This window comes from Cervus canadensis, chromosome 20 (genome assembly GCF_019320065.1).
Source record: "Cervus canadensis isolate Bull #8, Minnesota chromosome 20, ASM1932006v1, whole genome shotgun sequence".
NCBI lineage: Eukaryota > Metazoa > Chordata > Mammalia > Artiodactyla > Cervidae > Cervus > Cervus canadensis.
Genome location: NC_057405.1, coordinates 10,080,616 through 10,096,214, shown reverse-complemented (window position 1 = coordinate 10,096,214; position 15,599 = coordinate 10,080,616). Strand labels below are relative to the sequence as shown.

Here is a 15,599-nt window from a genome sequence, read left to right as displayed (position 1 = left end):
CTTTTCTGTTAATTAATACTGCTTTATGTATGTTGAGAACAGTACCTATTTTATTTTAGAATATTTTAGACAGATCTTAAGCAATTGTTCCATTACAAGTAGTAACGTATTAACATCTGCAACCTTGTCACTTGATATTTATATTTCCCAAGCCGATAAATAATAAATTCTGTGGAAGAGGTTAAAAAAAAATCTCAAATCATCATTTCAAGTTTCTCTTTGTGTTGGGGAAAACGAGAAGGGGAGGTATCATAGTTTCATTTGTTTTTAAAACAAACATAAAAAAAATATTGTACTTTTATTTAGAATAGCAAAGTAAGGTGTGTCTTGCTAACTTAACCATACCAAATACTAACTAAAGTCTAGACAAAGATGCATATATATCTAGTTCCTCTGCTTAGATAGAAGCAACCAACCAATTAGGTGTTACCATAAAAATTAAACATGGATAAAATTATTTTTAACTTAAATTTGCAGAGAGTCACTTTTCATAAAATTTTCTAATTTGCTTTGCATGGAAGCTGGGAGACCATAAAAATCTATGCAAGCTGAAACTGCAATGGGAAAATTTATGATTGTTCTGTAACCTTTTAAAAATGTTTGTGAAAACATTCAAAGTTCTTATTGCTGGTTATGAATGTATATGGAAATGAAAAATAAGACTAATAATTCTAATTTAGTACACTGTAATTTAGTGCATCAGAAACAGAATGAAAATGTTTTCTTTGTAAAAAACTTATCAAGAATAATTTGAACACTGCTTGCCTTCTTCTCATCCTGTAACTTAAAATACAGAGCAAGCATCTTTTCTATGCCTGAGCAAGCTGTCATATTCCCTTTTTAACTCTCAATCAGCTTCCAACATTTTATTCTTTGCCCTCTCAACACTGTGAAACACTTCTGAGAATTCCTTTAAGGTGAAGCTTTTTTGTCAACTTCATGCCCTACAGACATCTTTATCCTTTTTGTCATAATCATTTCACTTCTTTACGTCAAGTGTGCCTTTACCAAGCTCCTCTGTGCAGCTAAAGTTTCTTGAACAGAGGCAACTTCAACATTCCCAGAGTCAGGTATTTCTTCTACAACTCCACTTATTCTTGATTCGTATTTCCAGTGGTATCACTTTCCTTTGCCACACATTCATATTTGTTGGCCAATTTCCTCTCTTGATTATCCATTTTTGTAAAATGTCACATGGATTTATCACCGGGGGACAAGAAGGTAACACAACTACATGCTGTTTTCAGTGCATAAAGCAAGTTAAGAGACGCACAATGATCAGTCTCTGAAAAACTTGGACATAAGTGATGTGACTGTCACAGATCATGATGCACATCTGTTATTTCTGTGATCTGTGGATTAAGGAGCCAGCAGCAAAGTCTGTACTTTATGTAATTACTCAGTTAGTACACCACCCTGGTAACTGAAATATGAACTGCATTGTTGGGGTACTGGTGTATTTAACTGTGAAACTGTGCCCACTGAAACTGCAAAGCAAGGACTTCCTGCATAATCACAGATACCTCACTGTATGCATCTTAAGAAAGTAAGTTAAAAAAAATCACACACATTCAAAGGAGAAATGAAATGAGCCACACACCTGTGTGAGATGACTCATCGTCACTATCGTCATCTTTTCTTCCTTTCTTCTTGGTTTTTTTAATTTTGTACTCTCTGGCATTGCCGCCACCTCCTCCTCTCACACTTCCACTGCCCTCTGGTGGGAAAAGGATATTAGTTAGTATTACCCAATACTGTTTTTAGAAATAATCACACTATATTGTCATATTTAGAGTAGAAAAAGAAAAGCCAAATGAACAACTTTTAGCCACTTTTTAATGTTGTGATTTATTAAAATATTTTGTAAATTCAAACAATAAAAATTAATAAATAATAAGATGAAATATTTGAATTAAAGCAACTCACTTAGATAGCTTATCTACTCTAAATGCAGTCTCCCTATAACATCTAATTTCTGAAGCTTTGACTTTTTCCTGGCCAAACCCATCCGTTTACCTTCCTTCTGTCTTCCTCAAAATTGCCCTAAGTTGCTTATCTCTGTTACCATAGCCTCAGTAACAGCCCCTATTCCAGTACCTCACAAACATGGTTTTGTCTTCTTGATTGAAAGATTATTCCCCAGGTTTACAGGGGACATGCTGACTCTCCCACCACCCTAAAAAAGACAATGAACTTCTTGACAGTAGGGAGCCTCTCTCACTAATGTTCACATCCTAGGGGTTAAGGCAATGCTGGACAGATAACAGGTGCTCAATAAATGTTGACCATAAATTGGCTAAGTGGAAAATTATCAATCACCTACTGGCTAAATAAAGACTAAAAAATACAAACCAAGAAACAGACTAAAATTAGAGGTATTTCTCTATTATATATGTACATTTAAAATATCTATTCAACAAAATAAAATAATGGGATTATAACATTGAAAAATATTGAAAATATATTTCTTCATAAAAGATTCAGTTTAAAAAAAAATTCAGTTTTTAAATAGAATGATATATATATAAACAGATATTTTTTTTTTCTAAACTCTAAGTGGAATTCCCTTAAAGTCAAAGTGAACTGAAAGTCATTCAGTTGTGTCCAACTCTTTGCAGCCCCATGGACTATACAGTCCATGGAATTCTCCAGGCCAGAATACTGGAGTGGATAGCCATTTCCTTCTCCAGGGGATATTCCCAACCCAGGGATTGAACCCAGGTTTCCCACATTGCAAGCAGATTCTTTATCAGCTGAGCCACCTAGATTTTATCATACTCCGTAAGTTCTATTGCTTTTATGATAGAAAACCACAACTTTCAAAACAAAAGTTTAAAGTGAATGTGTTTTTTACATTTGGCAATAAAGTTCTTACGGTAAATATGTTTGACATTATTCCATGAACTGTAATTACACTATTATAACAGCACTATCAGAACAAACCACCAGATGACCCTGAATTTTAAGGAGGATCTAAAACGGACTAGTTATACCAAGTACAACCAACTGATTAAGTGGATTTAAATCTTCAATTAACAAAATATGCATTGCTATGAAAACTATGATTTATTACAGCAGTTTACCATATAGTGTTCCTAGAATAGAGAAATTTCAAAATACCATTATTGATTCTGTAGAAAAAGATTTTTGAAGAGAAAAATAATCTTGAAGTAGTGAACTTCCACAGCAAATAAAGTTTTTATAATGCATGGTCAATATAGCTGTATTTATTGATTAAATACGTTGAATATCTAATATTTTTAACCTTGATACAGCACTAATAAAATTTTTCAAATGACGAAAAGTATGGAAAATATGTGTTAATTTCCCAGTGCAAGTTACTAGTATACCAGTGATACCTAGGATAATTTCCAGTGATTCTAAATTAAAAGAATACATAAAAACAGGCCCTCGGGAAATTCATTCACTCAATAAATATTCATGGAGCACTTAAAATATGCCAAGGAGTGCTCTAAGTATTAGGGAAACAACAATAAATGAGATGGAGAAGATTCCAAAATGATAAAGGACATCCCAGTGATAAAAGGGATGAAAAACACTAGGAGAACAATACACGGACACTGACAGTGCTGCCCACTATTCTGGGTGGTGGCTGGGGAGGCCTCTGTGAGGCAGGACGCTTCAAGGGGAGCTCTTGATGATAAGAAGGAAACAGTTACTTGAACTCCTGTGACCATTCCAGGTAGAAGTGAACATAAACTTGCAAAGTCTGAGAACCAAGAAAGAAAAAAGAAAGCTACTAGGGCTGGAACATTAAAGAGCAATGGGAACAGGAGGTCATGAAACTAGCTTAATTCTCACAAAATAAGAGAGTAACCATCAATATTTTCATTTTTATAATCAAGTTAATTCATTAGCAAAAGATCTGGTTAATATCAGCAGGTGAATTAAACAAAGAAAAGGCCTTCCTAAAGGTCTGATAAACACAAAGTTCACTGCAATGAATAAGAAAACTCATCTGAAACTTCCATGTTATTAAATAATTTGTTACCTGTTGCTTTCCTCCTTCGTTCATCTTTTTTATCCTTTTTACTTGTATTAATGCTTTCTAAAACGGAGATTTGTTTCAGATCTTCTTCAGTGATTAAATGAACAGGATTGTTTTTCATTTCCTGAAATAAAACATGCTTATTTTTTGTAGGTGAAGATACAAAATATTACAAAATGCATAAAATAAAACTTGTTTATATACTCATATCCTAATTGTTTTTTGTTTGGTTTCACTGCTAAGAATTATAGAGCTTTGTCTCAGCTGCCACTCAGATTGTTAGTCCTTGCCCCAAATCAATCTCCTTCCTTGTTGTCCTTGATGTTTTGTATTTATCACCAGGTAATGAGAAATCCTATGCCTGATCACTTAACAACTAACTGGTCACACAGTACTGGATGGAATCCTCTTTAAATGTTATTGGCTAATTTTTCCACTGCCTAACAGATGACCCTTTCTTCCTCTCCATTCAAGACTTCCTTGGTCCAGTACCACTTGGATATCCGAGATTACTAGAAAGATAATGAAATCTTCATTCCCACAATAATGATCACATATGAGTTGCATACTTAGTCATGTAAACTTTTCCCCACTCTGGACTCATTCTTGATTTCTGCTTTTTTATAAATTTATGTTAGAAACAATGAACTATTTCAAAGTTCAGAAAATGGTTCTAAATCTGCAGTGAAAAACATTTTCTTGTTGAAAATATTTCCTTTTCAGTTTTCCAATGAAATGTTATATCATTTTGTTTTAGTGTCATTTTATTTGAAATGACAGTTCAAACAAAGGAAATCTTTTCCCCCTGAATTTATTTTTGTGGTTGGAGGGAGGAGAACAAGAAAAAAACATGATAGTGTTAAACTGTAGTTCAGTAAAAGGTAACAAATGAAAATAGTAATATAGTCATTTACTAACTGGTAGCTAACATGTATCAGACATTTTATTTTCATCACTTCTCAATTCACATTTATCCTTGTAAGAATAGGCATCACCATTCTTTTCTTTGAAGATGGGGAAACTGGAGGTCTATTTGTCAAACACCTACAGGGTAAACAAGCTGAAATTAGAACTCAGGTTTACAGATATCAATCCAGTGTACTTTTTACTCCTCTCTGCTGGTTTGCAGGCCAAATATAGAAAAGTTATGTCATTTTTAAGACTAATTAAGGAGCTTAAAAGGAATACAGATGAACACAAATTATATACTTAATAAGCCCTCATGAATTTATTAACAGTCTGAGATATAAATGGCCTTTTTCTACCTATTTGTGAGCAGGCTTTATAATGGGGGTGCTGTTAACCAGAAAAATGAATTCAACAGTCATTAAAGCAGACATGGTATGACCTCTGCTTCTAAATACTTCCACAGCATTGCTCTGAGGAACTAATCAATTTGGATGGTAACAATTTCTTTCCTCAGTAAGTTATCTGGCTGGTAACTACTAAATAGGTTAAATTATGAGGCTCTGCTAGATATAGTAAATATAATGTGTATTGATAAACAGATACACTCTGTATTATGCATATAATCCAGTGGTATCATTTTTACGGATTTTAATGTTCAATCAATACTCTCAGGCATAAGTGTATAATTTCATTGATAAGATTTCGATTTATAAAATCAGCTTCCTATGTTCTAACTTCTATGTTCGGATGGGAATGAAGGAGGAGAAAAACAAATCCAGGAGAGGAAATAAAAAGGAATGATGCACGGAGGGAAAATAATGTATGAAACAGTGTTCAGTTTTGGGTATACTGCTTACCTTATTTTCAAAAGTCATCAGATGACTGTAATGTCAAAATACTGTTAAATCAGTAGGTGAAAGGAAATCTGGCATACCTTTTCAGCTTTCTGGTGCATCAGTTCACTGAACAGGTCTGTACAATCATTTATAAATTTTTCACTGACTACAATAGTATCGCTGAAGACTACAGCTGAAGCCTGTTTGCTGAGTGCTCTCATTACATGTTGAAGCAATATTGCAGCGTCTTCAACTGATAAGGAACTGGGTAGCAGAGGCTAGAATTACAAACAAAATGAAAACAAAGTATCAATGCAATATAATACAGATCAACCATTTGTTAACATATATGCTTTCCCTAAGTGATCTCATTAAGTTCAATGTTTTTGGAACCATCTATGTGCTGAACAACCTCCCAAATTATATTTCTAATTTTATCACCACTCTGAACTCTGAAATTACATATCCTACTGCTTCCCTAACCTACCTGGACTCATACCTAAAAGTAGGCATCTCAAACTTGAACATGTCCTGTTCAAAACTTGTTTTGTGCCTCCGGGTGTGCCCAGAACTTGGCTCCCATCTTCCCTTCCCCATTGTTCCCCCATCTTAACCAATGGACCCACTTTCCATTCCGTTGATCAGGCCCTAAACCTACAAGTCACACTTTGTTCCTCTCATAAACTCACAATCTAACTTCAATTCTTGATACCTTTGCCTCCAAAATACATTTCTTCTTAGCTCTTTCTACTATCTGAAAATGTAATACCCTTCTCCCTCCCCCAACCATGAAAGTATTCCTCCTGAGAGCTGTATCCTAATTCTTAAAATGGTCATATACTAGTGAAATACCAGCTGTCCTTGGCTTAAAGGAAAATTAAGAAGAAAAAGATAAAACATACTGCAGTATCAACCCATGTTCCAGAGCTGATGGCTTCCTCTACTGATGCTTCCACCTGATCCACAAGTCCTTGACCAACACAAGCTGCTTTCAAAAACAAGAGCTGTGTAGTCTTATATCTTTTCTTTATGTAGCTCATAGCATCTGGGATTCCAAGTCTGGACAAAGCATCAAATTCTAGAAATACATTACAAGATTGGAATAGAATTGTTAGTCACTCTTAGAATTCTTAGAAAATGTTAAGTTCTATCAAAATCTATATTCTTTGGGAATGCACTGTATTTTAATTGAATTTTTAAAGAGTAAAACATATCGCAGCCTCTTTCCTGGTTATGTTACCTTGTGCCATGTCTGACTCTTTGAGACCCCATGGACTGCAGTGTGCCTGTCAGGCTTCTTTGTCCATGGAACTTTTCAAGCAAGAATACTAGAGAGGGTTGCCATTTCCTTCTCCAGGGGATCTTCCCAACCCAGGGATCAAACCCTTGCTCTTGCCACATTCTCCTGCACTGCAGGCAGATTCTTTACTGCTGAGCCACTGGGGCCCTATGTTACACTCCCCAATTTTTATTGCTAAACATATTTGTAGATAAATTGGTTCAAGTACTTGATTAATCCTGCTTTTTGTCTTTTACTCTTAAACTGAGGAGTTGAAAGGAAGGATGAGGACAAAAGACAAAAGGGCAATAAAAACAGAACTGAGGATAAAGGAATGTAATGATTAGAGAAACAAAAATTGAAATTTTGCTTATCACAGTTAGCTAAAGGAATGGAATTTATTTTTCAAATATTTTATCAGACAACTGACGATAGCAATTTTCTAGTCTAATTTACACTAGTAAAAGATCTAGTATATAAAAAGTAAAATATTTAAGACTTAAATGTGCAGCCATTAAAGTTACTGGAGATAGCTACCAACCTCTCTCTGTCCTCAAATAATAAAAGAAAATTAATTACAACAAAATTTCAATTCAACTCCTTGGTTGAAGAACTGCAAAGGCACATTATAGAAAGTCAAGTCAAGAAAACATAAGTCAAGCCAGTACTCATTCTAGCACACATTTAAACTGAATGCTAATGACTTACAGATTTACTTATTTTTAGGTAACTTATCTCTTGGGTTTCTCTAGTGGCTCAGGCAGTAAAGAATCTGCCTGCAATGCAGGAGACCTGGATTTGATCTCTGGGTCGGGAAGATTCCCCTGGAGAAGGGAGTGGCAACCCACTCCAGTATTCTTGCCTGGAGAATCCCATGGACAGAGGAGCCTGGTCGTCTACAGTGCATAGGGTCGCAAAGAGTCAGACATGACTGAGTGACTAATACGCACACACATGCACTACTTGTTTTAATGATTAAATTCAATCAATGTATTTCATCCAAATGATGGAACCCCAGAAACAGAAGTTAGTATAACTTCAGTGTTTCTGACATACAGGATAACTAATAAAAATGATAAAACTGACAGCCAATAAAGTATTTCTAAGATTATGTAAATCAGGCAACTTTATAAATTATGGTATAAAAACAATCACTTTTTATGAATTAAAAAGAACTGGAAGTATTTGATATATAGTATCACATTACTGGAAGGCTGGTAACAATCAATACTAGCTTTGGCCTTTCTACATTACAACTGTTCAGTGACTATGTAATTAAACTCAGTTACATGACTCACAAAAACCTTCAATGTGACTACTTTCATATTCAAAGAGAGCCACTCTAGTCTGTTGGCCAACAGTAAAGTACATGTGTACTCACTCCCAGGGTTAATACAGTTTTTCTAAGAATGTGTTAAACGTCAGAAATGATTTTTCGTTTAAAGAAAAAAAAGAAAAAGTTACCCAGATAGCCATTCTGCCTGAGAAAAGAATCCACCCAAGCACTCTGTGTTCTGGAGTAAATGTCAGGGATAAACACTGCCTTATCCTGTCTCCCACCAACCACAGTGCCTCGTAAGCGTCCGTTATTAACAAGTTCTTCAAGAACAGCTTAAAAGAAAAACAAACAGAAATAGAGCACGTAAAAATCTCAGAAGTAAAACACTTTACAATTTCACCATTTATTTATTATCCTTAAAAAAAGCAATTTAAAATTCAAGTTGCATACTAAATAAAGACATCATATTTTAGACAAAACTTTCCTGCCATTTATGAGAATACTCATGTCATAAATTCAGGAAACTGTGTCAACTAGCTAAAGATGCTGAACTGTAATTCAAACTAATTAATATTAATGTTGAACTGTTTAGTCTGAGTTATTTTGGAAAAACATTCCATTATCTATCTCATGATTAAAAGTAGACGACTATACACTTTCAGAGTAGATAATACACAATCACTGGTGTAACCAAGTTCAATATTCTCATATTTAGAAAATCAAGACACCTGGATCCTATTAGAATCAACAGTGTAAAATGAAGCCATGAAAATCTGTATAAATTATTACACTTCCACTGTTTAAACTGAAGCAACACATTTAAACCCTACCTATAACAGAAGTATAATGCCATGGTTAAGAGGATAGGTATGGATCCAGATAGCCTAAGTCCAAACTTCAACTCTGCCACCTACTGGTGCTGCCATTAACACCAAATTTATGCTTTTTTTTTTTTTTTAATCCCAGGGATGCAAGGATTCTTCATTATCTGCAAATCAATCAATGTAATATACCACATTAACAAATTGAAAAATAAAAACCATATGATTATCTCAATAGATGCAGAGAAAGCCTTTGACAAAATTCAACATCCATTTATGATAAAAACCCTCCAAAAAGCAGGAATAGAAGGAACATACCTCAACATAATAAAGCTATATATGACAAACCCTCAGCAAACATTATCCTCAATAGTGAAAAATTGAAAGCCTTTCCCCTAAAGTCAGGAACAAGACAAGGGTGCCCACTCTCACCACTACTATTCAATATGGTTTTGGAAGTTTTGGCCACAGCAATCAGAGAACAAAAAGAAATAAAAGGAATCCAGATTGGAAAAGAAGAAGTAAAACTCTCACTGTTTGCAGATGACATGATCCTCTACATAGAAAACCATAAAGACTCCACCAGAAAATTACTAGAGCTAATCAATGAATACAGTAAAATTGCAGGATATAAAATTAACACACAGAAATCCCTTGCATTCCTATACACTAACGATGAGAAAACAGAAAGAGAAATTAAGGAAACAATTCCATCCACCACTGCAACGAAAAGAATAAAGTACTTAGGATTATATCTACCTAAAGAAACAAAAGACCTATATATAGAAAACTATAAAACACTGGTGAAAGAAATCAAAGAGGACACACATAGATGGAGAAATATACCATGTTCATGCAATGGAAGAATCAATATAGTAAAAATGAGTATACTACCCAAAGCAATCTATAGATTCAATGCAATCCCTATCAAGCTACCAGCGGTATTTTTCAGAGAACTAGAACAAATAATTTCACAATTTGTATGGAAATACCAAAAAACCTCAAATAGCCAAAGCAATCTTGAGAAAGAAGAATGAAACTGGAGGAATCAACCTGCCTGACTTCAGGCTGTACTACAACTACAAAGCCACAGTCATCAAGACAGTATGGTACTGGCACAAAGAAAGAAATATAGATCAATGGAACAAAACAGAAAGCCCAGAGATAAACCCACGAACCTATGGACACCGTATCTTTGACAAAGGAGGCAAGAATATACAATGGAAAAAAGACAACCTCTTTAACAAGTGGTGCTGGGAAAACTGGTCAACCACTTGTAAAAGAATGAAACTAGAACACTTTCTAACACCATACACAAAAATAAACTCAAAATGGATTAAAGATCTAAACGTAAGACCAGAAACTATTAAACTCCTAGAGGAGAACATAGGCAAAACACTCTCCGACATAAACCACAGCAAGATCCTCTATGACCCACCTCCCAGAATAGTGGAAAAGCAAAAATAAACAAATGGGACCTAATTAAAATTAAAAGCTTCTGCACAACAAAGGAAACTATAAGCAAGGTGAAAAGACAGCCTTCAGAATGGGAGAAAATAATAGCAAATGAAGCAACGGACAAAGAATTAATCTCAAAAATATACAAGCAACTCCTGCAGCTCAATTCCAGAAAAATAAAAGACCTAATCAAAAAGTGGGCCAAAGAACTAGACAGACATTTCTCCAAAGAAGACATACAGATGGCTAACAAACACATAAAAAGACGCTCAACATCACTCATTATCAGAGAAATGCAAATCAAAACCACAATGAGGTACCATTTCACGCTAGTCAGGATGGCTGCTATCCAAAAGTCTACAAGCAATAAATGCTGGAGAGGGTGTGGAGAAAAGGGAACCCTCTTACACTGTTGGTGGGAAATTTATGCTTTTTATTTAAACTGTAACATTTAACTACACACTTTGTTGTTTTAAATATCAATTGCCTAAAAAAAAGATAAAGCAGATAGGAAGGAGTTATTTCTAAGTGTACCAACAAGAACATTCAAAAGATGTCTGGGACAAAATGATTCAGGAAACTTAGCCTTTAACAGAAATAAAAATTAGTTTAAAAATGAATTTCAGAATTCCATTGCTGAGTAAATTAGAATACATCAAAAAGGTCTAAATTTCAAACACATAATTTAAAATTTTGTGTGACTGTACAACACAAATCCAAGCTAAATTCAGACCAAAATTATCAAATTATCAGTTATTACTTAAAGAAGTTTATATTATAATGAAATTCCACCAAACCCAATTAAGCAGATTCCAAAATACATCACATTTTTAATTTGTCTTAAAAAATTTATCTCCACATTCTGTAAAACATAGTGAATAAAAATTAAATTTTTGGTTCTGTATTTGAATTTCTTTTCTATTATTTAATTCTTATACTTGTACAGCAGGTATACCTGAGTTGAAAAATTAAGCCACTGCTTTAAAAAATTATTCCAGTCAAGCTTAGGGGAAAAAAAAAAACCCTTCAAAACCTCTTAAGAGTTTCACAGATGAACAGCGAAAGAACTCAGTCATACATATACATATAAACTACCACATTGTTAATCAGCTGTACAGCAATACAAAATTAAAGTTTGAAAGAGAGAGTTTCACAGACACACAAAATAGGCAATGGACCAACATTATTTTAGAGAGATTACTGTATTTTTTAAATGCTAAGAATATACTTTTAATGCTATAAGCTTTTTGTAAAATTTTTTTAGCCAAACACGCCATGGACGATAGCCCACTAGCTCCTCTGTCCATGGCATTTTCCAGGCAAGAATACTGGAATGGGTTGCTATTTCCTACTCCAGAGGATCTTCCTGATCCAGGGATTGAACCTGGGTCTCCTGTATTGCAGGCAGATTCTTTACCGTCTGAGGCACCAGGGAAGCCCCCACACACTTACTTTCATAAAAAAATTTAGGAAAAATTGATAAGAAACAAAGTGAAAATTATTCTTAATCCTAAAATTTAAAATCTCTCTATATATGCATACACACAGCACAGTATTTTATACACATACACAATTTAAAAAAAAATTCCATTCCTCTTGAGGTACCTAATACTAAATGGTGGATATAACAGATAAGACACATACATGAAAAATGGTACAGAGAAACTTCACAACTAGAAATATTTTAATAAGTTTTAAGATTAAAAGAGGTAAAAATATTACAATTAGTTAAGTTTTATATTTAGTCTATTCAAAAGCTAATTAAGTGAAATGCAATTTAAATCAAACTCACAGTAAAGAAGCTGCTCTTGAAATCCATATCTTGAAATCAAAGAATTCACTGTTGTAGGCCTTTATGTAGAGAAAACAAAACAAAAACCTTTTTACTGATTATAGAGTTGCACATAGTTAGGAATTAAATAAACTAGGATGATTAGCTTATGAAAAACATAAATTAATTTAGAAGAAAAAAATGAAGGCAAAAATTGTACCAGAGATCAAGATGGTGGAAAAGATAAATATATATACCTCCCATAAATACATCAAAAATACATCTACATGTGGACTAATTCTCACAGAATACCTTCTGAAAGCTGACAGACCTCATACAAAGTTGCAAGAAAGATCACCAAGAATCTGGGTAGGAAGAAAAAAAGAAGTTGGGACAGGCTCTAGGCCCTCAGGAAGGACCTGTGAAAGAGGAAAGGTTCCTTCACCCTGGGAACCCCTTTCACTGGCTGAAATGTCCACCAGGATGGAAAGAGAGCTTCAGAGACTCAGAGCAGAGTGCAGTAACGAGTCTGCCACAGGCAGAACAGAGAGAGATTGGCACTAATGGTCCTGCCCACCTCGCTGCAATTCCCAGCCAAGGACACATGTCTGCTAGTGGACATCACGGGCTGGGTGCTGAAATTTGGGGTCCAGGGGACAGACCTGGGGAGAGGACAGGGGTTGGCTGTGCAGAAACAGCCTGAAGGAGGTAGAGTGTGCTTCAGAGGTGTTCACAGGATTGAGCCTGAGTCTGCTGTAGAAGCCCCATTGTTAATTCGGTAACCCTCGAGAGAAGGGAAGGGCAGGGTCCCACCAGAGCATCTTTAATCTCTGTGTGCTCACAGCAGTGTGGCTCTTCCTTTATGAGCTCTGGGAGGATGCAAGAGCTGAAGTGATGCCCACATTTGGAGGTGGGGCTCAAATCTGAGCTATGTCTCAGCGGCTGATCAATCTACGGATTTACGCCATGCTGATGGTTTTGCAAGCTTAGCACCTGTTGGACATACAAGATTACTGGCGCTCCTTGGCTGCGGCAGGTCTGGCATGAACAGTTGCAAGCTTTGGGGGCATGCACATACATAGGTGGGACTGGGGTCTGTAGCTCTCATGGCAGGTCCAGGTGTGTGACCATGACAGTTTAGGTGCCTAACTACAGAGGACCTGAGCCTGCAGATCTGTGCCAATGGTTTTGTGAGCACAGTGCTTGAGGGTAACCCAGGCCAACTGCCTGCATTCCCATGGTTGAGAAGGGGCAAGGGCAATTCCAACAATGTACTTTATGAGCCCACACGATGACTGACAGGCAGCACCACAGAATGCACTCCCTGTGGACAGCTTCTGTGGAGGAGTTACGCAGCGGTTTCTCTCCCAGTGGGAGCACTCCAGGCCTGCCTTTCTCATACCACAGCTTTGACATGGATCTGGGGACTTCTACTCCAACAACTTGGGAGCAGCTCTGTTCCCAACAGGGCTCTGAGAACCACAGAGCCAAGAGGAGGCCCTGCTCAATATCCACTGGAAGCTCTGGTCACAGCACCAGTCACACCCCCATCAAGGGGATAACGGCCAGCACATACTGAGAAAAGACTTGACAGGCACCTGTACTAAAAAGAGGCCTCACCCCAAATATTAGATTCATGCAGGCTACCCAGGGATGCTCCTACATAAAATCAGTCCTCGAAGACCACAGTAGATAGCTATTTCTCCTAAATTAACAGAGTCAGAAAAATGTAAGTAAAATGAAGAGGGACCATACCCAGTTAAAAGATCAAGACAACTCCCCAGTAAGGAAAAGGAAAAAAAAAAAAAAAATGAAACAAATTTCTCCAGTCTACTAGACCCTGAGTTCAAAAAGGAGGTAATGAAACTAGTGAAGAATTAAGAAAGGTTATCAATAGAAATGCAGATCTCTGTAACAAGTAACTAGTAACTACAGAGAGGAATCAAGAAAAACTAGAAAACTCATTTGCTGAGATTAAAGCCAAGTTAAAGGCAATAAACAGCAAACTGAATGATACAGAAAATGAATAAATGATCTGGAAGGTAGAATAATGGAAATCACCCAATAAGAGCAGCAGACAAAAAGACAAATGAAGGCAATATATGAGACCTATGGGATAATATAAAGTGTTCCAATCTATGCATAACGGGATCTCAGGAGAAGAAAAAAGGGGATTGAAAACGCTGGAAGAAATTATGGCTGAAAATCTCCCAAATCTAAGGAAGGAAACAGATATCCAGGTAAAGGAAGCACAGAAGCTCCTCCCTCCAAAAGATGAACCCAAACAAACCCACAATAAGACATATTATAATTCAAATAGCAGTTAGAGGAAGGTTTCTAGTCAGCAGAAGTAAAAACAGAGTTACAAAGGGAACCCACTTAAGCCTATCGATTGATTTCTCTACAAAAGGTTTCAGGCCAGAAGAAAGTGACATTTGATGTCTTGAAAGGGAAACCTACAACTTAGCAAACTCTACCAGCAATACTGTCATTTAAAATAGGAGAAAGAATTTATCAGACAAGCAAAAAGCTAAAAAAAATACAGCAATACTAAACCTATCCTAACAGAAATATTGAAAGGTCTTCTTTAAACAGAAAATAAGGAACAATCTGTAGGGGGAAAAAAAATCACAGCTGGAAAGTAAACCACTTAAATAGGCCACTGCACAGATTAAAAAAATATTGTGGAAGAAAGTGACAATAACTACAATGACCAGCAAAAGGATAAACATGAAGGTGTGAAAAAGGACATCAAAATCATAAAATATGGGGGAGAAGAGTAGTAAAATATAGATTTTTAAGAGTATGTTTGAGCCTATATGATTACCAGTTTGAAGCAAGGGTTTGGAATGTGTTAAAACATCTGAAAAATAGGGTAATCACAAATCAAAAACACACAATAGAGTCACAAAACCCAAAAGAGAATGAAAGCATAATACAAAAGAAAACATCAAACCACAAAAGGAAAGACGAAAAGAAAAAGGAAACATTAAGAAATACAAAACAACTGGAAAACAAGGTTTAAAATGGAAATATATACCAATATACCAATAATTACCTTAAAGGTCAATAGACTAAATGCTCCAATCCAGAGTCAAAGAGTGACAGATTGGATGAAAAAAAAAAAAAAAAAGGGCCTACAATATCCTGCCTACAAAAGATCCACTTTAGGGGGCAAATGACACATATGGATTAAAAGTGAGGGGATGGATAAAAGTTTATCATGCAAACAGCAGT

General features: G+C 35.7%; 1 protein-coding gene across 1 annotated transcript in view; it reads right to left on the bottom strand.

Moving 5' to 3' along the window:
• UFL1 (UFM1 specific ligase 1) overlaps positions 1-15,599 on the bottom strand; it is a 63,773-nt gene that overhangs the window by 7,664 nt on the left and 40,510 nt on the right. Inside the window, exons 7-12 of the mRNA XM_043438980.1 lie at positions 12,384-12,442; positions 8,498-8,644; positions 6,657-6,832; positions 5,853-6,032; positions 4,013-4,133; positions 1,601-1,717 (exon numbers count right to left, since the gene is read on the bottom strand). Coding sequence (XP_043294915.1) covers positions 1,601-1,717; positions 4,013-4,133; positions 5,853-6,032; positions 6,657-6,832; positions 8,498-8,644; positions 12,384-12,442 — 800 coding nt within the window. The remainder of the gene's footprint in view (positions 1-1,600; positions 1,718-4,012; positions 4,134-5,852; positions 6,033-6,656; positions 6,833-8,497; positions 8,645-12,383; positions 12,443-15,599) is intronic.